Consider the following 24,658-nt stretch of genomic DNA (forward strand, 5'->3'; position numbering starts at 1 on the left):
TTGGTCCTCATCAGATGGACCCCCGCGACCTAAGAAGTTAGGAGCTAATTGGGAAGGTCCGTATATCATTGATAGGATAGTTGGCAATGGTAGTTACTATCTTAAATCCATGGATGGTGAAGTTTTTGTTAAACCTTGGAATACTGCAAACTTGCGCAAGTATTTTCAATAGTAGTCATCTTTCTCTTTTTTTTAGAGTGTTACCCATGGAACATTGCGAATTTCCACAAGTATTTTTAATAGAAATTATTTTTCTCTTTTTAGAGTGTTGTTTCTTTTATCATTTTTATACTAGGATACTTTTTGGATGTTGGGTACAAGATCCCACATGTTGGCCAAACTTGTATCAGAACCTTAAGAAAGTTTTCTTTGGATAATGAGTGAAAGATCTCATATGTTGCTCCATGTATGTGCTTATGAAAGTTTACACTTAGCTTAGATTTTATCTAGCTAAGCGCAGTTCTAATGCCTTATGTCTATAAGTGTCGATTTATGCATTAGTTTTTCAAACATTACGGTCTTCACAGGAACAAATACAGGGGTATACCCTACTTTCCTACACGATTGTCCTTTGTTGTCCCATATAAACTTGGGGCATTAGAGTTATGAGTTACGTTTGAAAAAAAAAAACTCGTGGCACACATACTTGATTGTTTTTTCATCGAATTTAGCATAATTTGATTAAAAAATAAACACTCAAGTATAGCTAATCAAAGGTCTAGTACTGACAGATAAGCTGATTACAACTCAAATGGCATTTTAAGGAGTTACAAGGAACGAATCACGTGTCTTCAGGAGCTACTCCTTCGGGTGTTGATCCGAGTGTTGCCAAGGACGGCACTATAGTTCCTGATACCTCTGCCAATTCCTCCTCTCCATATGCTTCAACACCATGTTCCTCTTCCGGACCTTCCCCTTCTGAACCTTCCACTTCCGCCCCTTGTTGATACTTTTGCAAGGCTAGATCGTTCTCCAACTTCACCTGCAATACGTCGACATCTACCTCCAGATCGGGATACAAAACGTCATCATCAGGAGAGATGGTTCCGGATGCCCAAGCTTTTCCAAGTTTTTCATCATACCGCTTGTCATATTCTGATTCAGGAATGTCAAACACGCGACAGGCGGAAGAGATGCCATTCTTGTATGCTTCGGTACTGACTACATCAACTAGTTCGGTGTAAAACTCGGTTATCTCCTTCGCACTCCCTTCAGGAGGTTCGGGAATCGGCACTAGAGCAGTCACAGATTTAGAGGATGAGGGAAGTCGAGCTCTCAACAGCTCCAACTCCGCATTCGCTTGATTAAGTGATTCTCCTAACTCCCAGATTCACCAACCGAGTGGGTCACCCAATTCGCCAATCTTCGCCTTTTACAAGCTTCGGAAAGTTCGAACTTCAGAGGGTTCATTTCTCCTTGCAAGGCTGTGGCTTTGTCCTCATAATGCATCTTTAGATTCTTCAACGTAGCAATCTCACCGTTCAAACGACTTTGGTCAGATTGCCATGCCTCGCGGAGACCATCGAAATGGGCAGCTCGTTCAATCAGATTGTTTTTTACTTTAAGGACCTCCTGGTGTTCGAGTTTAGTAAATTTGAGGTCTTCTGCGAGACTCTTGTTCTTATATCTGGTCTTCCTAAGCTCTTTCTCGACGGCTCTGACCTGTGCAATTTCATTGGCTTGACTCTCATTCTTGCTCTTCATAATATCATTATCACACTCCAATCTTTTAATCATTTGTTTAGAAACGAGGAGTTCCTTGGTCAGGTCAGCTTTCTCTTTTGTGAATTTATCCATTTCATCTTAGTTCTTATGCACCAGAGCAAAAGTTGTAGATACATCCATGCTAGCCTGCAGTGTTGAGAATACTATAGTTAGTATCCGGAACTCGCATATGGATGCAGAAACAGACAATGAAGAGTTATTGTGAATTACCTTCATCATATGCCGACACATTCGTTCCAAGCCCGCTGTTGCGCGGAGTACTCTTTTATGTTTAGCTTTCTCTTTGGGTAGCGTCATCGATTCAATCAATCCTATAGCAACGCCAGGATCCTTAAGCGTATCTTGGTCAGTAATCAATGGATGATCTGATAATCCCAGTACTCTAGGAACTGGAACGAATGGTTTTGGACCTGTTCCAGTGTTGGAAGATGTTGTTTTGCTCTTTTTCCCCACCCGAACGTCCACATCTTGAGTAATTGGATCCCTCCTTTTGTTTGACTTCGTGGACGGACCTTGATTGGCATTAGATATCATACTTTCAACCGGATCGGATTGCACGAGGTCCAAACTCTCAATATCGGTCAAGAAAAAAATATCATTATTCTCTTCCCCCGTGGTGTCAATGCCCGTTTCCACATCAGGCTCATGAAGAGGAAGTTGCAAATTGGGTGTCTCCATCGTAATCTTGGTTCTTGAGGATGGAATACCGTCTAGACTTTTAGTCCCATTGAGGTCTTCACCTTCGTATATAATGATCGCATCGGAAGAACCCCCAGTTCCTGGAACTTCTCCTACCCTTTCTCTTGCAGTGAGACGCTTTTTCGTAGCCTCAGTCACCTTCGGCTTACTAACTCTTGCATACCTAACAACTTCGAGAGGGGGTTTATTAGTTTTTTTTGGAGCTCTCTTCTTCAAGTTCGGATCGGGCTTGGACATAAGAGCAAGGACCTCCTTTGGCACAAGGGCCTCCTTTGGGTACAAAGTAATAGCAGTTCCGGGATTCCCTCCCATATACCCAACTCCGGGTTCCAACGTTCGCAACTCCGTTGGGGACATAGTAAGGTACTCAGAGATTAACAACGGATCTGCAACTATGGAAGCAGGACGTTTCATAGAGATTGGGAGTGCGATAAGAGCCGTCACGGCATTTAGCTCTTCAGTAGTTAGAGACGGCAGTTCAACATCAACTCTATCTTTTGATAATGTAAAGCCAGACTGGATTATCTTTCGACTATCATCAAAGGTAACATTACTCCACTTGCCTCCAGTCACGCGGATAGTATATTTCCGCCAGTGGTCATCATTATTTTTACCTTCGTAAGATATGATACGTTCACCTCCGGGTTTAGCAGAAAGAGTAGCATCTCCGTTATTATAACTCAACAGTTTAAAAAAGTGGGCAATAACCCCACAAGTCACAGCTATATTATGTTTTCGGCCCAATATGTGCATATACGTGACATTACGAATGAACCACGGCATTACTCTGTTGATGGAGACTTGGAAATACTCAAAGGCATCTGCCATAAACGAAGGCAATGGGAGACGGAGTCCAGCTTTCAATAATCCAAGATATATTAAGGGATGTTCATCAGTCCCAAGGTTAGTAGTTTGTGGATATACAATGTTGATTTCCTCCGGAATTGAAAATGCATTACGGATCTTTTCTAAGTCAGATATATCCCCAAAAGGAATAACGTTCCAATCTATTATGGGAATTTTAGCTTTGGGGCACAACCGAGGTGTAGCATCTATAATCGCTCAGAAACTAAGACAATTATTGCTTCAACAACTGAATCATCCGAACTATAGTGGTGGGTACTATATCCGACACTGCCTCACTACTTATGGAACTCAGCAGTGATTGATGAGACATAGTATACGCAGTAGCAACACGCGATACTGACTGGATCAACCTAGACATGTAGCCTCGCTAGAAAACCCGATACAACAATACCAACCAACAACTAACACCAGAACTGATGGAAATCGGAATTGACTGCTGAAAATAAAATAAGAGAATTTAAACTAAGCAAACAGTTGAAAGTAAATTTTAGGTTTCAATCAAAGAAAATAAAAAGAACCGACGGTTTACTTACCTTCTTTTGATATCTCACAACTCTTCAATCTTGTCAATGGTGATCTATGTTTGAGAAATAGATTTGTTTGATTTTAGAAGCACGTTTTGGTGAAGTTTGTTCGAGGTTACGGACTGCTTCGGATACCTTGCAGTTGATCGTTTCATGAACTGTCAGTAGTTGGTGGTATTACTGATCAATGCTTTGTTGGTTTTGAAGATGTGAATTCTGTGTTCAATTCCATGAACCCGAAAGAAAATAGGAATTTTGAATCTGTGGGTGTTGTGGGAGCTATTGGAGCTGTTGGAACAATTTTGAATCTTGAATTTTAGAAGAGATGTTGGAACAATTTTGAATCTTGAATTTTGGAAGAAGGAAGAAGAAAGGGTTTCAAGCAATTAGGTAGCGAAGGGTATCTTTTTGGGTTATGTTCAACAGCTCAATTTCGCAAAGCCCATTTCAAGTTCCGCCATGCCCAATTCCGGATTGCATTTACAGTTCCGGGTTGCACTTCCGAGTCAAGGTGATTTGGTTAAAATCTATCTAAGTCCGGATCTTTATAATACCTGGGATGTCCGGACTTGACAAATTTCGATTCCTTGTGCTTAACTCCTCATATACTAGGTTCGGCCTAATATACAAGGTTCGGGGCATGGTGATGTCAAGTCCGGCTTTCACAGAATTTAGTTCCGGAATGTACTACCAAGAAGTCCCGATCTTTGTGAAACATGGGTCGGGTTGATCTGACCACGTCCGGATCATCACAATATATTGCATGTCCGGATTTCACCAGGTTCCTCATGTCCAAGTCCGGACCATCACAATGCATGGCAGGACCAGTTTTCAGCAAGTTCGGCTTAATATACAAGGTTCGAGGCATGGTCAGGGCAGGTCCAAATTTACAATTCCATGTACTGAAGTAATGCGAAATTTTTGCCGATACATAAGACGTCGCATCCATTTTTACCGGGCCTTTTTCCTTAAGGGTTTGATTCACAACCCATGAATAAAAAAAAGGGGGCATCTATGTGTGCATATTTTAGCAAATAGATATGCAACACGTGGCAGTATCTTCTTAAGTCTCGGATATGGTCTTGGTATGGGTAGAAAGTACAATAACATATCTCAAGTCCAAATCCTCTTACTTCCTAGGTTTGGAAGTAAGACACTTCCTAGGTTCGGAAGTGAGATAAGAAGAGGAGGTTCGTGGGCTTTGGAACTAGTTGGAGTAGTAGGTTCGTATAACCAACTCCTAACTATGAACTCCAAATCCGGAACTCAACTACTAGGTCCGGAACAGGTTCGTGGGCTTTGGAACTAGTTGGAGTTGTAGGTTCGTATAACCAACTCCTAACTATGAACTCCAAAACCGAACTCAACTACTAGGTTCGAGCAGTTCATGGGCTTTGGAACTAGTTGGAGTAGTAGGTTCGTATAACCAACTCCTAACTATGAACTCCAAATCCGGAACTCAACTACTAGGCTCGGAGCTCTAACTACTACTCCGAACCTAAATATGTTTTTCTGTTATTTAAGTCAATAAAGGAGACCTATTTGACTTGGGAAACATGGGCTTCTAGAAGAGTCAAGATGAGACTTAACAAGAGACAGTCTCCTAGTTAATCACTAATTGGGAAACCTCATCTATTCATCAACATGATACTTAACAAGAGACGGTCTCCTAGTTAAACACTAATTGGGAAACCTCATCTATTCTTATAAATAGAATAGTTGAACTACGCTTTGAGTTTGATTCCTATGGACAGGATACGTAGGCAGTCATTAAAGAACGTAGTTCAACTCATCATCTTCTATATCTCTTCTTCTTCTTGATCCAATACTTCTCATTGTTCTTTGATCATCAACAAAATATTTGTGTTTCTAGATTAGGAAAAATCATCACACAGGTATTATCAGTAACGGTTATATCCGTTACTAAATTTGGCCTATGTGAGAGTGACGCCCCAGAGCTAACGGATATAACCGTTAGTAAACGCCTTTTTTGGTGTAGTGTCGTACATGAGGTGGAGAAAAAGGAGTTCGATGTTTGAAGAAAACGTACCAGGACGTCTGCGTAGAGAAGGTCACCTTGGGCAATGAGCTTGGTGAGGTGAGGATAGAGCTAAATACTGTTACTTCGTATGCTAAGAAATGTAAAGAAATTGCTAAGAAAACGAGGGACGCTTATGACACTCTAGATAAAGAATATGTGGAGCTGGAAAAGATGTACTATGATTTGAAAGATGAATATGAACGTGGGGCTTCGGGTACACCAGAGCTAAATGCCCCACGGACATGTCCGTGTAAGAGAAAGCCTGTAGGTATATATAGCTCATGGTATATGATCCTTATCATATGTCAATGGAGTATTTAAACAACCCCAACTAATAAAACACAATTTATTCTACAACCTAAAACACTGCACATCATATATAGTTGGTCTCATATATTCTTCTCATTAATTAATTTATATTATAAGTGAGACATATAGAACTCTACAAGGATATTTTTGAATTATCTTACAAATTTAGCGAAATTATAAATTAAATATTTATATATAGTGTAAATTGGTCAAAGTCGAAACAAGCAAAATCTATTATTTAAACGTGATAATTAATATATCGTGTATCAATTTAATGAGGTATGTTCTATTTTAGTTATGTAATATGTTGCACTAGATGTGCAGGTGTACATCTAATTCTAACGCAGTAGTAAGGGCTTATTAAGGGATTAGCTTAGGAGGTTTTTAGTCAGGAGTCTTTTATTCTTTTGACTTGCAACCGGAAATATCCTATTTACAATACATATAACATTATATAATATGTAAATTGTCAACCCTACCTAATCTAAGGCTTACATTTGTTTACCAAGATTTGACCAAACCAGTTTCAATCAAAGTATTGTTAGTCCTAGATAATTATTAATGGTATTTGTTACTGACGGACTCCATATTATGTTTGGCACACCCCAACAAAAAAACAATTATTACAAGTGTGTCATTGGTCTCAAAAAGTCAAAAAAAAAAATTATTACAAGTGTGTCATTGGTTCCAAAAAGTTGAATTCGAAAACCCCAAGCTTAAACGACCCGACTAGGTCGTTCGTTGTGCAAACCAAACGGTCTAGTCACACCGTCTGGACTAAGTCCAAAACGATGTGGCTATGTCGTTTGGGATTTGGACTTAGAAAAAAACTTACCGGTGTGGGCACATCGTTTGGACTAAGTCCTAAATCGATGTGACCACACCGGTAGGCCAAAAAACAGAACTTTATATTTTTTCAAAGTTCAAATCCCAAACGGTATGACCATATCATTGGGGACTTAGTCCAAACGGTGTGGTCATATCATTGGAGACTTAGTCCAAACGGTGTGGCCATATCGTTGGGGAATTAGTCCAAACAGTATGGCCATATCGTTAGGAATTTTTCTAAGTCTAAATCCCAAACGACATGGCCACATCGTTTTGGACTCAGTCCAGACGGTGTGACCAGATCGTTTGGTTTGCACAACGAACGACCTAGCCGGGTCGTTTAAGCTTTGGGTTTTCGAATTTTCTCATTTAGCCACTGTACACATGTATATTCAGCCCTAGTCACGTGCATATTCAGCCCTAGTGTTTAATGTTAGTGTTAGGATATAGTTTTCATGGTTTAAGATTTAGGATGGTGGAAGAGAAAAAAAAAAATAGAAGAGAAGGGCTGAAAAGGAGAAATTCACGTTGGTTTGGGACCAATAACTCACTTGTAATAATTGTTTTTTTTTTAAACTTTTTGGGACCAATGGCAACTTGTAATAATTTTTTTTTTTTTTTGGGTCTGCCCAACACAATATAGCGTCCGTCAGTAATAGGACCCTTATTAATGGCATTTGTTGACATATATGAGTTTCTGGCTTATAAGCTAAATGCATATGGATGGTGGATCTCAACTAAGCATATCTTGTTTTAGCATCATGCATGACAAGTAATTCTCATTTGCATATAATATCGAAAGTTGTTGGAACTAAAAATTGTTGAAAAAAAGACTGAAGTAGTTGGTTCAACCGTAGACAATGTAGGTGGGCATTTGTAAAGTAAAGAAAGAATTATTAACAATATATGATGACAATTACATTCACTATACCGCATTTGGTTGGTGGCAGAGATGGACTAGACAAACATGTAGTCTTTTGTGTTAATGAAAGCGAGCATTTTCGCCAACCCCTCTTTTTTGTTGCAGTTCGGCTGTCAACATTGATATCTTAAAAGTAATCTACACTCATTGAGGGACCGTCGTTGTTGTTGTTGCTATTTTTTTTTAACTGAGTATTAATCTGAATTATTTAGAAAAATCCTTGCTTGAGTATAATTTTAGTGTATCCGTTATTTTTTGCTTCAAATATTACTGGGGAAATTCATAGTAAATAACAAATGTAATTTGATCATAAAAATCTCATCTCCAAATTCTATGCTGATTAGAACATGTATATATGCATGGGTTTCTAACAACGTGTGAATTTCATTTACAATTGTGGATGCATTGAAATGCACTTTTTAAACTTGATTAGAGAGAGAATAGTATACTCTAGTACAGGCCGGGGTGTGATCCCTTGTTTTACAACCAACATCTCACAGAGCAACCTAAAATTATATTGGTCCAGTGATGAGGATCTCGATCAGTAGTTGTTAGAAAATTTAATTTAGAACAGCTCCAAAAGACATATCCTTGGGCAGAGATGACTGCTGCGAAGCCTCTCTATTCTCTATATATGTAAGTGAGGAACAAAAAATCACCATATCTTCAGGAACAAGGACTAGGAGCTGAGGTTCGAAAAACAGTGGGGGAAGTCAAAGGATTGCTATGGTATTGGAGATTCTAATTATGTACTGTGAAGATTCCATCTAAATCTCAAATTCCATAATCTTTGGATATAGGGGTGTTCTAATTTATGTTCTTTAGCATAACCCAAAAAAAAAAAAATCATTAAGCTGCTATATGGTGTGTCTGTGTGTAGGGGAGCAATATCCCCATTAAGGAACATTGCATACGAAACGTAAACGACCTCCAGGACCGATCTATGAAGCAGCTCTCTAAGAAACATTGCATACGCGACTTCAATGCATCGACCTCCAAGAACGACCTCCAGAATTGCATACGAACGAAGAAATCTCGGTACGAGCACTTGGCTAAAGGCAGAACGCCTAGGGTAATGATCACCACCAAGGGTAATCATTACCAAAATCTTGATTGTATTTCCCACCACCGGGAAATAGGGGTAACCTCGCCAATACCCAATCAACACACAACTTATAATATAACCAGCTCAACACTCATTCGCGATCTCCACCTTACACATGTACCATAGACACACGTGCCTTCTAGATTGACATTTTCCCTAAGCCTATAAATACACTGATTGAACCACGTCGGGCCCGATTCCTCTCTCCCAAAAAGAATAAAGGAAAACCAACAAGAGGATCGTAGGCGTTTCGCTTCGGCGAAACTCGGTCCCAAATGAAAATCCAAAACACCCCCTTTTACATTGGCGTCTGGGTTTCGATTACTTGAGAACCACCTTAAATCAGTTCATACATCACCAATTCTCAAGCCCACGAAGCATGGTCAGCCTCGAAGCTCAAGTCCAGCACCTTGCCCACCAGTTGGGAATAACGAACGAGAGCATTTCCTTGCTCAGGGAGGAAAATGCTACTTTACGAGCTCAAGTGGATAGTTACCAGCAACAACAAGTCGGTAATGGAGCAGAGAACGACGTCAATGACGTTAATCAACAGATTAACGAATTATCACAAAAGATTGGTCAGAACGCCGTAAAGAAGGATTCGACACAGATTGTGCACAAGATGCTTAAGACATATCGCGCGTCTCCGTTCAGCGCAGAGGTCCTCAATAAACCCTCTCCACAAGACTTTATCCAACCACGCTTTCCCATGTATGATGGCAGCACGTGCCCTGGTCAGCATGTGGCTCGCTACATTCAGAGTTTGGCACTTTACAGCTCACCCGAGTTTGATCATCTCCACTGCAGATTATTTCCCGCCAGCCTCAAGGATGGCGCTCTTGATTGGTTCTTTTCATTGGAATCCGATTCTATCAAAACCTTCGAACATCTTACTGATTTGTTCGCCAGCCAGTACGTCCACAACAGGCGGAAGAAGGCAGATCTTGATTCTTTGTTTCAATTATCATTCAAGGAAGACGAAACTATTCGTGAGTTCCTAGGACGGTTCAAGGCCGAACTGTTATGCATGGAAAGCGGCTTGAAAGAATCTTTTCGCCATTAATCGCCTTTTCCAATGCTTGCCGAAAGTGCGTAACACCGACCTCTCCAGGTCGTTGATGAAGGAACGCCCAGAGACACTGTCCGAACTCTACGCTCACGTGGACAAGTACATCAAGTTGCAGGAATCTTTGAAACTCCACGGCTTAGACGAGAACCAGGAGGTGGAAGCAGTTTCAGATCGTACTCCACGAGCCAAGAAGCGCCATAGGTCGCTTGTAACAAAAGCTAGTACCCAGTCAGACAACAGCAGAGAGTTCGCTATCCTGACCCGCTCCCCCAGTTACATTCTGGGTAAGATTAAGCGAGCCCCATTCTTCCGACCCGATGTGAGGCAACCAGTAGATCGACCTGACAAGCCATTTTGCGCATTTCACAACGCAAAATGCCATGAAACTGATGCATGCTGGGGGCTTAAACATTATCTCCAGGATCTAGTGGAAGCTGGCCATATAAAACAATACACTAGCATTCCTGACGGAGACTTGCGTCACAAACTGATGGCTCGCCGAGTCCGAAGTCGATCTCCACCTCCCCGTCGCTACCAAGAGGTTCAAGCTCGTCCTCGCAGCAGAGGACGCCCACGAGATCGTTCGCGCCACGAGCGAAGGCAGCACTCATCCGATCGTGACAATGATCGAACTATTCACGTGATTATTTTCCTGGACGACTCCGTCACCTCATCCAGAGAAAAGACGCCGGTCGGCTCTTCGTGAAGTCTATCATTTCACTTCCCAGCAGCTCACGCGCCGCGGTTCAGTCGCAGCCGCAGCGATATCACTTTCACGGAGGCCGACTTAAGCAAAGTCTGCCTTCCTCATAATGATGCATTGGTAGTCCATGTCAAAATTAGCGACCGGCCGATCAAGCGGCCCCGATCGAACGACCGGTAGTTCCTGTGACATCTTGTTCTACCACACCATGCAAGAGATGAATCTTCCCAAGTCCGTCCTCGTAGACCCGATCGCCCCCCTTTATGGGTTCAATGGTTCCCGGGCCGATCCCATTGGTGATATTATACTTCCAGTGTCGGTGGGATCTAGAGAGGACAAGATCACCGCAATATACGGTTGCGTTCTAGGCTTCTAGAAAGAAGTCTCCATACAATGCCATACTCGGACGACGTTGGATCCATCAGATGCAGGCGGTACCGTCAACTTTGCATCAAGTTCTCCGTTTCCCAGGACCTCGAGGAATGATGGAACTTAGAAGCAATCAACTTGAAGCGTACCATTGTAACCAGATCATGTCAACAAGTGAAACTGCCCGTGAACCGACCCCCGCCACACATGAACCCACCAATTACACAATGGCACATGACTTGGTTGCCGAAGTCCAGCCCCGAACTGCCAAGAAGAACGCTGGGGGCTCTAGCAAGCAGATTTTCTCTCCAATGCAGATACCCGCACTCGCTCCCCGAGTCCTTACTTCGCCAGCAAAGATCTCCAGCATTGATCCACCGACAGTAACTTCGTCAGTTAAAGTATCAGAGGTCGTCTCACCTCGTGTTAGGCCGCCACAGATGACAGCAGCAGCCACACCATCAACGCGCGACGCACGCCAGCCAGGTCCCACTTCCCGTGTCGTGGGTACCCTCGGCGTTGCCGCGCGCGTGTCGCTTCTACCCTCACGACCACCATGTCGTCCCACAAAGTGTTCAGACCTCCCCGATAATCGCGGCTAGCGCTTTTCGCCATCCATCGCGATCACCTCCAAATGCACAAAGAGAAAAAGTGAACCTAGGCACCGAAGACGACCCCAAGTTTGTATATGTAGGGGCTAACCTCGACCCCACAATCAGGACCCACCTTGTAAATTTCTTATCTATGAATAAAGATGTTTTTACTTGGTCATATATCGATGTGCCTGGAATAGATCCCGCAGTCGCATGCCATAAATTAAATGTTAATCCCAATGCTAGACCAGTCCGACAATTAAACCCCCTTTATCCTATCCTGCGTTTTCAAAAAGCCATCAACGACGAGGTCGACAAACTAAAGCAAGTCGGTTTTATCAGAAAAGTAGACTATCCGGAATGGATCGCTAACATCGTGGCAGTACCCAAAAAGAACGGAACAGTTCGCCTATGCGTCGATTTTACGAACGTAAATCAGGCCACTCCAAAAGACAGTTTTCCCCTACCTCGCATCGACCGACTTGTCGACCAGACCTGTGGTCATGAGCTTCTCTCCTTCATGGACGCGTAAAGTGGGTACAACCAAATCCCACTCGCAGAGGAGGATCAAGAGAAGACCTCTTTCATTACAGAGCAAGGGATCTATTGCTACAACGTTCTCCCATTCGGCCTAAAAAACGCCGGAGCAACGTATCAACGCCTGGTCACTGACATGTTCCAAGACATGTTAGGCGACACCATGGAGGTCTACATCGATGATATGGTCGTCAAAAGCAAAAAAGCCGGTGATCACCTCGCCCACCTTGAACAAGCGTTCTCTAGATTACGCCGAACGGGCATGAAGCTAAATCCAGAGAAATGCCTTTTTGGAGGGTCCTCCGGCAAGTTTTTAGGGTATCAAGTGTCTCAGCGAGGGATCGAAGCGAATCCAGACTAGATCCGAGCGTTCTTAGACATGCCCGATCCATGCACGAAGAAACAAATACAGAAATTGTCGCATGGCATTTGCACTCAACCGATTCATATCAAGGGCATCCGATAAGTGTAGACCGTTCCTGCAACTCCTTAAAAAAGGCGAGCAGTTCTCATGGAGCGATCAGTGCCATCACGCATTTGCCACAATCAAAGAGTACCTCACCACGCCCCCCGTCTTAGCCAAGCCCGTAGATGGAGAGACTCTGGGGCTCTATCTGGCAGTGTCCGATTTCGCCATCAGCTCAGTTCTCTTCAAAGAGGAAAACAATTCAAAAAAACCGATCTACTTCACAAGCAAGACGCCACGACAAATGAAAAGAATTACTCCTTCCTGAAAAGTCGTACTTGCTTTGTTGTATTCGGCACGGAAGTTCAGGCCTTACTTTCAGGCGCATCAAATCAAAGTTCTTACCGACCTCCCATTGAAGAAAATCCTCCACAAAGAAAACAAGACTACTCGAATGGCAGTTTGGGCCGAAGAACTAGGCGAACACCACCTGGAGTTCGTACCACGGATTTCTCAGAAAGGACAGGTCGTCGCCGATTTTCTAGCGGATTTCCCTGTTGATGATCCCAATTGGGAACAAGAAACCGACCTCCCAGATTCGAAAGAGCACATCAAGTCCACCTGGTCTCTCTTTGTAGATGGTTCTAGCAACCCTGGCGGCAGCGGCATAGGGGTTGTATTAGTTTCACCCGATGGAACGGTGATGGAGAAGTCAGTTCGCATCGACTTTGCAACTTCCAATAACGAGGCGGAGTACGAGGGGACCGATCGTGGATTCAGATGATACCGCAGTTCGGTGTCAAAGAGCTCCAAGTCTTTAGTGACTTCGGCATTTGGTTGTTCGCCAGTTGCAAAAGGAGTACACTACCCATGAAGGTAATCTTTCAAAATATCTTCGTGTCGTTCATAAATTATTGCCTTCTTTTAAGCAGGGTACACATACATCATTTCTTGCGTGGATCTAAAACCGTCATGAGGACGTTTAGCTTACCTAGCAAACCGGACTCGAAGCTGCACCCCCCAAGACAACTACTCATAGAAGTAGTCGATCGACTGCGTGCGTACCAAGTCGAGCACACCCTGACAATAAGCGACCTATTCCCTCTCTCAGCCAGTCAGTTGAGTCAAACATGGATGCAGCCTATCATCGACTATATCCAGCATGGCGCGCTCCCTGAGGAGCGTACCAAGGCTAAGCAAATCCCCTATCAAGCACGACGTTATTGTTTGCTCCATAACAAATTGTTCAGGAAATCCGCTGGTGGCCCACACTTGCGTTGCATCACTCCAGAGCAGGGTCAATTAGTTTTCACAGAGATCCATGAAGGAGAGTGGAAATCATGCCGGTGGTCGCTCTTTAGCCCATAAGGCCATTTCACAAGGATATTTTTGGCCCCGTATGCAGATCGATGCTAAAGCATACGTCCTCAAATGTGTCAAGTGTCAAACATTTGGCCACAATATCATCCAACCTGCTCGCGAACTGATCAGTATAGCAAGCCCATGGCCATTCCACATGTGGGGCATGGACATCATGGGACCGTTCATCCCACAGAAAAGTACGGGCTTCCGCTTTGTCTTAGCTGCAACCGACTACTTCACCAAGTGGGTCGAGGCTATTCCTTTAGCACACGTCAAAGAGTCACATGTCAGAAACTTCATCTGGACTCACATTATCACTAGATTTGGTTTGCCACATACATTAGTAATGGATAATGGGCCTCAGTTCAAAGGCAGAACGGTTAAAGAGTTTCTAGCCAAGTGGAAGATCGTTCACTCATTTTCTACTCCACAGTACGCTCAGAGTAATGGTCAGGCAGAAGCCAGTAACAAAGCAATCTTGGAAAACTTGAAGAAAAAGATTGAAAAGAATAAGAGCCAATGGCCAAATCAATTGGAGAATATTCTATGGGCTCACCGCACTACAGCTCGATCCAGTACTGGCGAATCACCATTTTTCTTATGTTATGGCACAGAAGCCGTAATTCCCACCGAGCTGACAGTCACTACGACTCGATCAGAACTTGTCGAGTCAGGACACAACGACTCCGTGTTAGCACGAGAAGTCGACCTGTTGGAAGAAAAGCGGGACTTAGCTGCCATCAGAGTTGCATCTTATCAGCAAACTCTGAAGAACTCCTACAATAAGCGAGTGCATCCTAGGTCTTTTCAACCTGGCGACCTAGTGCTGAAAAAGACGCAAGACGATTCCAAGTTAGCACCCACATGGGAAGGCCCCTACATAGTGGAACGCGTCGTCGGCAATGGAGCATACTAGCTAAGAACCCAAGAGGGGAAGATGTTGCCTCGACCTTGGAATACCTATCTACTGAAGAAATTTTACCAGTAACGTTATTCATGTTGTATATCCTTTTGTTCACATTAATGAAACTTACGTTTCTTGTGTTAACTAATACAATATAATTTATTTACTTGTATTGACAAGTCAAACAGCTTACACAGCATAGATAATCAACACGTTTACTGGGTCCGCCATCCTCAACCAGCAGCACGCTGTCACGAATGAGCACACTCTCTGCGAGCATACAGCTCTCTGGAGCTTACAGGCTCCACAGCCTTTCCAAGTCTTGTTACGTCGAGAACCTATATTTCTAGGATCGACCACACGAGCACGCTCTCCGCGAGCATACAGCTCTCTGGAGCTTACAGGGCTCCACAGCCTTTCCAAGTCTTGTTACGCCGAGGACCTATATTTCTAGGATCGACCACACGAAAGCACGCTCTCCGCGAAAGCATACTGACTCTCGGAGCTTACGGGCTCCACAGACCTTTCCAAGTCTTGTTACGCCGAGGACCTATATTTCTAGGATCGACCACACGAGAACGCCTCCGCGAAGCATACGACTCTTCTCGGAGCTTTACGAGGCTCCACAGCCTTTCCAAGTCTTGTTAAGTCGAAAGCACCTATATTTCTAGGATCGACCACACGAGAACGCCTCTCATCAGCGAGCATACTCTGGAGCTTACAGGCTCTGCAGCCTCTTCAACTTTTGTTATGTTGAGTACCTATATTCCTAGACTCGACCACACGAGAACGCTCTCCGCGCCCATACAGCTCTCTGGAGCTTACAGGTTTCACAGTCTCTTCACTTATCACTTTCGTGGGTCAACACCTATGCTGGTGGTCCACCACATGAGTACAATACCAATGGGCATTACGCTTCTATACGCTAACACGCCCTGCCTAAGCAAGACATTCCCGGCAGCATTACTTATAAATTCAGAGAGAATACACCTAACGAAGAACTCTTCAACCTCGAGTCATATCCTCTAAGCAAGCTCCTAGCACTTCTCTCTTACAAACAAGGTGACAAACGAAGCATAGTAACAGTTACATGCAAAACATTTCTGCGTGCTGAGTATTGAACTACAAACCACGCGCATAGTAAGCAGGAGAATCGATGCAAACAATTAACATTAGCCATGCGTTCTAAATCCAATCCATACTAGTGTTTGGCCATAGCCATTACAGCTCGATTTACCGATCTGCTGGGGCTACCCAGAAAATCCAGATCGGTACGTATTAAACAAAACAACGAACTGCCACTTCCGTGGAAACCAGGTTCGGTACCAAGTCAAGTAGCGAATCGCCAGTGCAAGCCTGAAAGTACAGCTTTATTGTTTACTCCCATATAAGAGAGGCAAAATCAACACATCATCACAAATTCCCACAAAGAGAAATACAGTACATCATCAAACATCGGTTAAAACATGCTTATCTTTGGGGGTCGCACTACTGCCAGCACCGTGTCGCGCAGACTTCAGCATCACCCACATACCTTGTTCTTGCACTTCACCATCACCCGCTCTCTTCAGGACATGATATTTCTCGTCCAGCGTGGCATATTCGGCACAAGCCAGGGTGTATGCTTTCTTTGCCTCATGAAGCGACCTTTTGGCATTTCTTGGCGTATAGCGATCCTTCACCACCTCCTTATCTAGCTCGGTCCAGTCCACAATCGGTAGCGGCGTTCTCCGCGAACGATATTCGATATTTCGTCATTACTTCCAGCTTCCTTTTCTCAGCTCTCCACGCAGCCCGCATACAGCCCAGCTCCACATGAGAGTTATTATCAGCCTCACTGCCTTGAACAGCATTCTTCAGTCTATCATACCCTGCAAGAAACTGCACAACCAAAGTCAATAGACCAAAAAGACATTTGAAACTAACATAAGCACCTACTGCATCACGAGTTTACCAGACAAGCCGCCATATCCATCGTCCCTAGAAGCGTTTCCATGCTTTCATCCTTCACCTCCGCCTTATCACCATCCAAAGGCCCCCCTTCAAGAGGGCTATTCGCTATGGAGGGCGGAGTGGAAACTACAGTCTGAACGTTTCACTATGCGTTTCTTCCCCGTTTTCCCCACATAGTAGAACTCGCTCCCCACATCCCCAGGTCGCGGGAACGAGTTCTCACCAGCACGTTGTGGCGACCTGATCACAACGCCACCAGCCGGACGACTAGCCCTCCTAGGTCGTTTGTTGCTTCTGGCCCCCACCAAAGCAGCCTTCCGCTTTCCACGGTCTCCATGCACGTGAGGGGAGAACTCTATCTCCTCCATGACCAGTGGAGAAGTTTCTCTCAAACGCCCTTTTCCCTTACTCCGTTTGCTGCATTCTGCCATAATTACACCTACGAACAAAGAACACACAGTCGGAGTTAAAGACTGGGGCAGGATTATGCTTAGCAACATATATTCAAAAGAGGAGAACAACGTTACCTTTCAACGCAGCGGTAGTGGAAATGCACACTGCGAAGAAGAAGAGAAGCTGGAACAAACGTTCAAACACCTTTGGTATTCCGCGAACAGTTTCTCTTATCAAGTAAACGTCTTTTCCAAACCACGTCATAATTACCTTGAGACGCCAAACGTCAGCCAAGCTGTCCGCCATCATTGCGCCCCTCGAGCCACTCGCTGTCTTACACATGGCATTCCCATCAAAGCGATCTGCTATCATCGATATAGAAAACGCACAAAGAGAAACAAGTGCGCAACATCGCAGGAAAGCAAATAACGACCTTCTTTACACGCGGACTTTCATACGGTTGGTTAAGCTTTTTAGCCGGGTTCTTTGAGACTACTCAGGAAATCCAACCCGGCTACGCAAAAGTTAACTTCATATGGTTACCCCAAACTAGTACGGGATACCAACTCATTCAACAAAACAGAATACAGAAATGCAAGAAAGGCGAACTGCCCAGGTTACCCCAGGAAACCAGTTCTATTGTATCGCAGCATATAAGCTGATAAGAGACAATCAACAAATTTACAACTTGCCCTCCCCGGGCACCACAGGTAGTTCTGCAGCCTCAAAAGCTTCATCGACCTCAGCCTCCCTCCCGTCCACTACGATCGATACGCCATCCAGTTCCAAACTCATCGGTAAGATCGGGTGCCAGCCGGCTCCGACCTTCGGACACCACGGCCTCTGGCATGATCAAGGAGGAGGCAATCGCCCCACCACCGTCTCCTCGTACCTGTTCCACTAAGGTATGAGACGCGCAGCGTGCGTGTTCCTCCTTCAAAGCCTTGTAATCCGCTTCCAGATCTCCGAAGTCCGCATCCAGATCATCATAGGCCTTAGTAGCGTCCTGAGCAACCTTTTTGCAGTGAAGGGCATAATCGTTCAGCCTTCCAATTTCCACAGTGGCGGCACGAACATTCCCTTCAGCCCCTTCTAGCTTTTGCCTCAGATCTTCAGCTTCAGTATCTTTCAGCATCTTCGCTATATTCAGATTTTCATGAGCCTTCCGCAAGTCCTCAAGCTCCTCACGCTCCATCTTCGCAGCGTCCTGCACATTCTTCAGCTCCTCTGACAGCTTCAACACAGACTCTCTATCCGTTTCAGTGAACTGCGCAATCTCTTTCAACTTTTGGAAACCACTGACAAGCTGCCATAGTCCATGTATATAAACAAATCAAAGCAACGAACATAACAAAACACGCTATCTCAAAGGACAACAAAACCACGTACCGGACATTGCGCGATTTCCATCCGGCGTATGTTATCCGCTGATCCCTTCTCATCCGGTTCCTTTGCGATTGCCATCTAACGCGACTGTTCCAAAGCGTGCCGCTACCTTTATTTCGACCGAAAACCGCAGTCAAGACGCTTTATCGTTCGTTTGCCCTCCGTGTTCATCTAAATACACGAACGGGCCTCAGTCATCAAAGACTCACAACAGCCTTCCCACTCGCCTTTGCGGGAGCTTCGCTTTTTGCTAGCGGATCGGGTTCCCGTCCTCGCCGACGGACTAGATCCCACACCGAAGGTCGCCAAGTCCATGACTTGCTCAGCCTCGCCGACTCCGCCACGCACCGCTAGCACCACCCCACTAGAGCTCTCCCCGGGGCATGTCGCGACAACCTTAGCCATTCGAGCCCTTCGGCGCTCGCGCAGCCGCCACTCTTCTCTTCTCCGATCGCCTCAGGGGACGAAAGCGGTGAAGCGTTATTTCTGATCTCCACTCCACAGGCGTCAATTGTTAACCCTTCGTAGCGAAAGCTCGAACTACCGAGAGCGATACCACCGCCGGGGAGGACGCCTCGGGACGCCACGCGCCCGATCTCGGTCCTCCCGTGTTATCAGATCACTTGTACGCTTCTCCATCACCACCCGCTTCGTTCGACCTAGAGCTCGCTCTTTTTGAGCCTTTCTTTTCTCCCGGATCGCAGCACCTCCTTTTTCCTCAAAGAAATGAGCAAATTCCGGAAGCTTCGCACGCTTTTCTTCTCGACTCAACCGCGCGAACCTTTCTATCTCCCCGCGATCAGTTCGTGTCCGCACAGGAAATTCTGCAAACAAAACAAAGAGATGAACCAGTTAGAACAACAGTCGCTCACCCATTAAAGTGTCAAAAGCAAGACAAGCCTACCCACCGGCTAGGCTACAGATCTTAGTTCGCAACCTACATCCACTAGCACAGTAGTTGCCAACTAGCAGCAACGGCCTCTTCGTCCAGGCCTCATTGCTTACACCATCGAGCACAGCAGAACGCGTCGTCATGGTTTGCAAGCTAAAATTCAGATTACCAGACCGCCTCATTACGTAGTGCTTTATTATGTCAGACACCCCTATGTGGTATTCACTACTGGCATTCAACAGGTCGAACACCTTAAATAGTCGTCGTGTTACCAACGAACGGCATGGAGATTTCCACGGTGACTCAAGAAGTCACAAACCAATTTCGAACGGTATCGCATATGTACGCCTCCGGTGAACTTCACAGATGATTATTCCACCATTCGAGGGTTGTACCTCTCACTACTGAACATCTTCACTCGGCCCGGGTTCAGATATATTTCGTGTCGGGCACATTGATCCCATAAAAGCCGCCTTTCGCGAAACGAGCTAGCAAAGACGATGCTCTACCACCCTAGGGGTAACTCACCGCCTTTGGCGTCATCTCCCTCGACCGACGCATTAGCTAGCCACGCCATCGTTTGACCCGGATCGACTATTAACCTCCTCTACCCTAACTTCTTCATCCACCTCAGTCCCACCACCACCACCACCACTCAACGAGTCTTCATTCTCCTCTTCATACTCTCCGCAGCTCAGTGAAATCTCTCGAACCTCTTCTGAGCGAGTGTCGTCAGAATCCGACATTGTAGTATTTCCTTTTTCTCAAATTACCCAACCTTAAACCCTACAACCTAACACTGACCTACCCACTTAACAAACCCTTGGAACGAAGACAAACAAAGTGAAAATGAAAAGCAAAAAAATGAAAAGCACTCTCACTGCAGAGCCCTAGCTTGCGTTTTTGGAAGAAGAAGCCTGGAAATGCCTTTTGGTTATCCCAAATTTGATTTTACACAACCGCCTGTTCAGTTCCCAAGAAGTTATGATTACGGCCTATCATATAGCCCACACACGTGTCTAAGGACCTGTCTTTTCCTAGATTCCGAATAACGTGGCGACATGACTCCTTTCCAACTGCTAGGATTCTGTCACGTGCCACCCACACCCTAATCTTTCTTTCCCGCCAAAACCATCATGCTACAAGATTCGAACTCAGCGCCATCTCAGCCAGAACGATCACCATAGCTCGCTCATACTTCACCCAAGTGTTGATTCTTCTCTCAGCAGATCGCTTGCACGAACACAACCAATCTACTGAGAGGGGGCTGTGTAGGGGAGCAATATCCCCATTAAGGAACATTGCATACGAAACGTAAACGACCTCCAGGACCGATCTATGAAGCAGCTCTCTAAGAAACATTGCATACGCGACTTCAATGCATCGACCTCCAAGAACGACCTCCAGAATTGCATACGAACGAAGAAATCTCGGTACGAGCACTTGGCTAAAGGCAGAACGCCTCGGGTAATGATCACCACCAAAGGTAATCATTACCAAAATCTTGATTGTATTTCCCACCACCGGGAAATAGGGGTAACCTCGCCAACACCCAATCAACACACGACTTATAATATAACCAGCTCAACACTCATTCACGATCTCCACCTTACACGTGTACCATAGACACACATGCCTTCTAGATTGACATTTCCCTAAGCCTATAAATACCACCTGATTGAACAACGTCGGGCCTGATTCCTCTCTCCCAAAAAAGAATAAAGGAAAACCAACAAGAGGATACGTAGGCAGTTCGCTCTTAAGCGAACTCGGTCCCAACAGAAAATCCAAAACACCCCTTTACACTGTGTGTATAAATTTTGCCAGATTCTACAAACACTAATGATCCGATCCGTTCCATGATAGCAATAGAATCTTAGTGTGTAGGCTATAAAAAGAGGTCTCACTCCACAGTCCACACCCCCATGCACTGCTCTCCGTTCTATAACTGAGGCATAGTCGTCCTAAGATATCTCTTATTGATTTTCATCGTTAAACCAATACGATTTATTCAAGTAATGTTAAAATTTTAATTTTTATAGCATCATCTAGGCATTGCTTATTTAGATCGATATTGTAGAAAACAACAACCAATTAAAGAGACAAAACACAATATTTATAGTGGTTCGGTGCCATTGCGGCTACCTACGTCCACTAGAGAAGAAAGAAATTTATTCCTTAATCAATCATTAAGGTTCTGTTACAGAGATTTATATAGGCACACACTCGTCTGTATTTGTTTCTAAAGATGTGGAGTCTACACTTATAGAAACAAATCTATCAAACTTGTTGTGAACTGACTGATAGGCGCACACCCATTCATCATGTATAACTGATAGGCGCAAGCCTATCTCTTTCTTCTCCCACAATCCCTCTCAAGTTGGTGCGAAGATATCCAGTGTGCCCAACTTGGAGAGTATATCATGGAACTTTGATGCTGGAAGTCCCTTGGTAAAAATGTCTGCAAACTGTTGGTCACTGCAAACAAAGGAGGTATCAACAATGTTGGACATTACTTTTTCGCGCACAAAATGACAGTCCACTTCAATATGCTTAGTTCTCTCATGGAACACTGGATTTGTAGTAATGTGCATAACAACTTGATTATCATAGTAAAGTGTAGTTGGCAGGTGCAAACCAAAACATAAATCCTTCATAAGAGCTCTCAACCATATAATTTCACTAGTGGTAGAAGCCATAGCCTTATACTCAGCTTTAGCACTAGAACGAGCCACCACATTCTGTTTCTTGCTTTTCTAAGTGACCAAGTTACCTCCCGCAAAGGTACAATAACCAGACGTAGACTGTCGATCAACTGGACATCCAGCCCAATCAGCATCTGTATAGGCAGTAATAGATGTATGACCATTTTTCCGCATCCAAATACCTCTGCTTGGCGACCCTTTCAGATATTGCAGTATTCTAGAAACAACATTCATATGTCAAGTCCTTGGAGCGTGCATAAAGCGAATAACCAAACTTACTGCACAAGAAATATCTGGTCGGGTTATAGTTAAATATATTAGTTTACCAACTAATCGCTGATATTCACCAATGTTAGTAAGAAGATCACCAGTGTTGTCCAACTTGGCTCCACTGTCAGTTGGAGAATCAGATGGTTTTACCCCCAGCTTTCCTGCTTCACACAAAATATCCAACACATACTTTCTTTGATTAAGAAATATACACCTTTTTGAATAGGCAATTTCGATCCCAAGAAAGTACTTCATAATACCAAGATCCTTGATGGCGAATTTCTTGTGCAGTAGATCCTTGAGCTTAGAGATTCCGATATGGTCATTACCTATGATAACTATGTCATCAACATAAATAAGAACAACAATCAAGCCTGACCTGCTAGACTTAACAAATAATGAAGGATCAGCATCACTCCGCTTAAGACCAGTCATGACTATAACAGAACTGAGTTTGGCATACGATGCTCATGGAGATTGTTTAAATCCATAGATAGCCTTTTTTAACTTGCATACTAATCCAACCTTAGCCTCCTTTGGATGTCCAAGTGGAATGCTCATATACACTTCTTCTTTAAGATCACCGTGTAAGAATGCATTTTTAACATTCATCTAAAAAAATTTCCAGTCTTGATTTACAGCTAGAGATACAAGAACTTTAAACGTGTTCATCTTTGCAACTAGTGCTAAAGTCTCTTTGTAGTCCTAACCATATGTTTGGGTGAATCCCCTTGCAACGAGTCAAGTTTTAGGCCTCTCTAAAGAACCATCACTGTTGAACTTGTTTCTGAACACCCAATGACAATCAACTGTCTTTTTTTCCGTAAGGTAGCATAACAATCTCCCAAGTGTCATTCTCGTCTAGAGCACGAAGTTCTTTTTGCATTGTCTTTCTCCATACTAGACAAGAATTAGCTTCTCTAAAGTTCTTTGGTTCTTGCATATCATCGACTGTACTTAAGAACGCATGATGAGATGAAGTGATATTGGCATACGTTATATACTCCGGTAGAAGATATATATGAATCGTTATGCAATGAATAAAAATTCTAATGAGTCACTGGAGGATGGCGTTCTCTATCAGATTTATAGTAATCCTTGAGAGTTATTGGAGGTCGTCTCTCTCATTTAGATTGTCGAGGAACTGGAGGAGCTTGAGGCTCAGGTGGAGGGTGATCGCCCCTTAGTTGCTCGTTCAGTGAGGGTGCACGCCAGGAGGAACAACCTCTTGGGAGAGGTGCCAAATCTGTTTGACATTGCACGAGAAGAGGTGCCAAGTCTGCTTGACATTGCACTGGAAGAGGTGCCAAATCTTCTTGACATTGCACTGGAAGAGGTGCCAAGTCTGCTTGACATTGCATTGGAAGAGGTGCCAAATCTGCTTGACACTCAACTACTGGGAGAGGTGCCAAATCTGCCAGACACTCCCCCTTGGACCGATTCCCAGGCACAGCTAAAGCTTGAAAGAAAGCTTCAGATTCTACAAATCATACATCACAAGAGACAACCAGTTTTCTTGTCACCAGATTGTAACATATGTAGCCTTTCTATGTAGTAGAATAACCAAAAAATATACATCGAGTAGCCCGAGTATCAAATTTATCTCGATGAATAGCTTGCTGATGCACATAACAAACACACCCAAAAACCCGCAGATGGGAGAGATCCAGCGGCCTAGATTTGAGCACTTCCAATAGTGACTTAAAACCAAGAACCCGATTGGGAAAACGATTAATCAGATATGCAGCAGTTAAGACACCGTGAAACCAGTATTGCTTAGGAACATTCATGCCCAACATAAGAGCACGAGTGGTCTCCAAAAGATGTATATTTTATCTTTCAGCAGCCACACCATTCTGCTGAGGTGTGCTAACACAGCTAGTTTAATGAATTATCCCCTGGCTACGAAGGTACTTAGGTAATAGGCCTTTGGAAAACTCAGTGCCATTGTCAAATCTAAACATCTTGATTTTAGCACCAAACTGATTAGTAACAATATTATGAAAATCTTTGAAAACAGTCACAACCTCAGTTTTCGACTTCAACAAATATAACCATGTAACACGAGATTTATCATCAATAAACAACACAAAATA

The 24,658-nt window shown here is 44.1% G+C and overlaps 1 protein-coding gene across 1 annotated transcript; it reads right to left on the reverse strand.

The window, feature by feature from the left end:
- Positions 1–1,509: 1,509 nt before the first annotated feature.
- LOC147487683 (uncharacterized) lies at positions 1,510–3,208 on the reverse strand. Its single transcript, XM_086573187.1, has 2 exons — positions 1,936–3,208; positions 1,510–1,851 (listed from the first exon to the last, which is right to left on the reverse strand). The coding sequence occupies exons 1-2, from the start codon at positions 3,205–3,207 to the stop codon at positions 1,804–1,806; spliced, it is 1,320 nt and encodes a 439-aa protein (XP_086429313.1). The 5' UTR covers position 3,208; the 3' UTR covers positions 1,510–1,803.
- Between the last annotated feature and the right edge of the window lie 21,450 nt (positions 3,209–24,658).

Source organism: Coptis chinensis, chromosome 7 (genome assembly GCF_015680905.1).
Source record: "Coptis chinensis isolate HL-2020 chromosome 7, ASM1568090v1, whole genome shotgun sequence".
NCBI classification, from domain to species: Eukaryota; Viridiplantae; Streptophyta; class Magnoliopsida; order Ranunculales; family Ranunculaceae; genus Coptis; species Coptis chinensis.

Excerpts from the sequence above, each read along its gene's own strand:
- LOC147487683 (XM_086573187.1), bottom strand. The coding sequence starts at position 3,207 with ATGCCGTGGTTCATTCGTAATGTCACGTATATGCACATATTGGGCCGA. Across the intron at positions 1,852-1,935 it reads TGTGTCGGCATATGATGAAG|GCTAGCATGGATGTATCTAC; the intron begins GTAATTCACAAT and ends TCAACACTGCAG.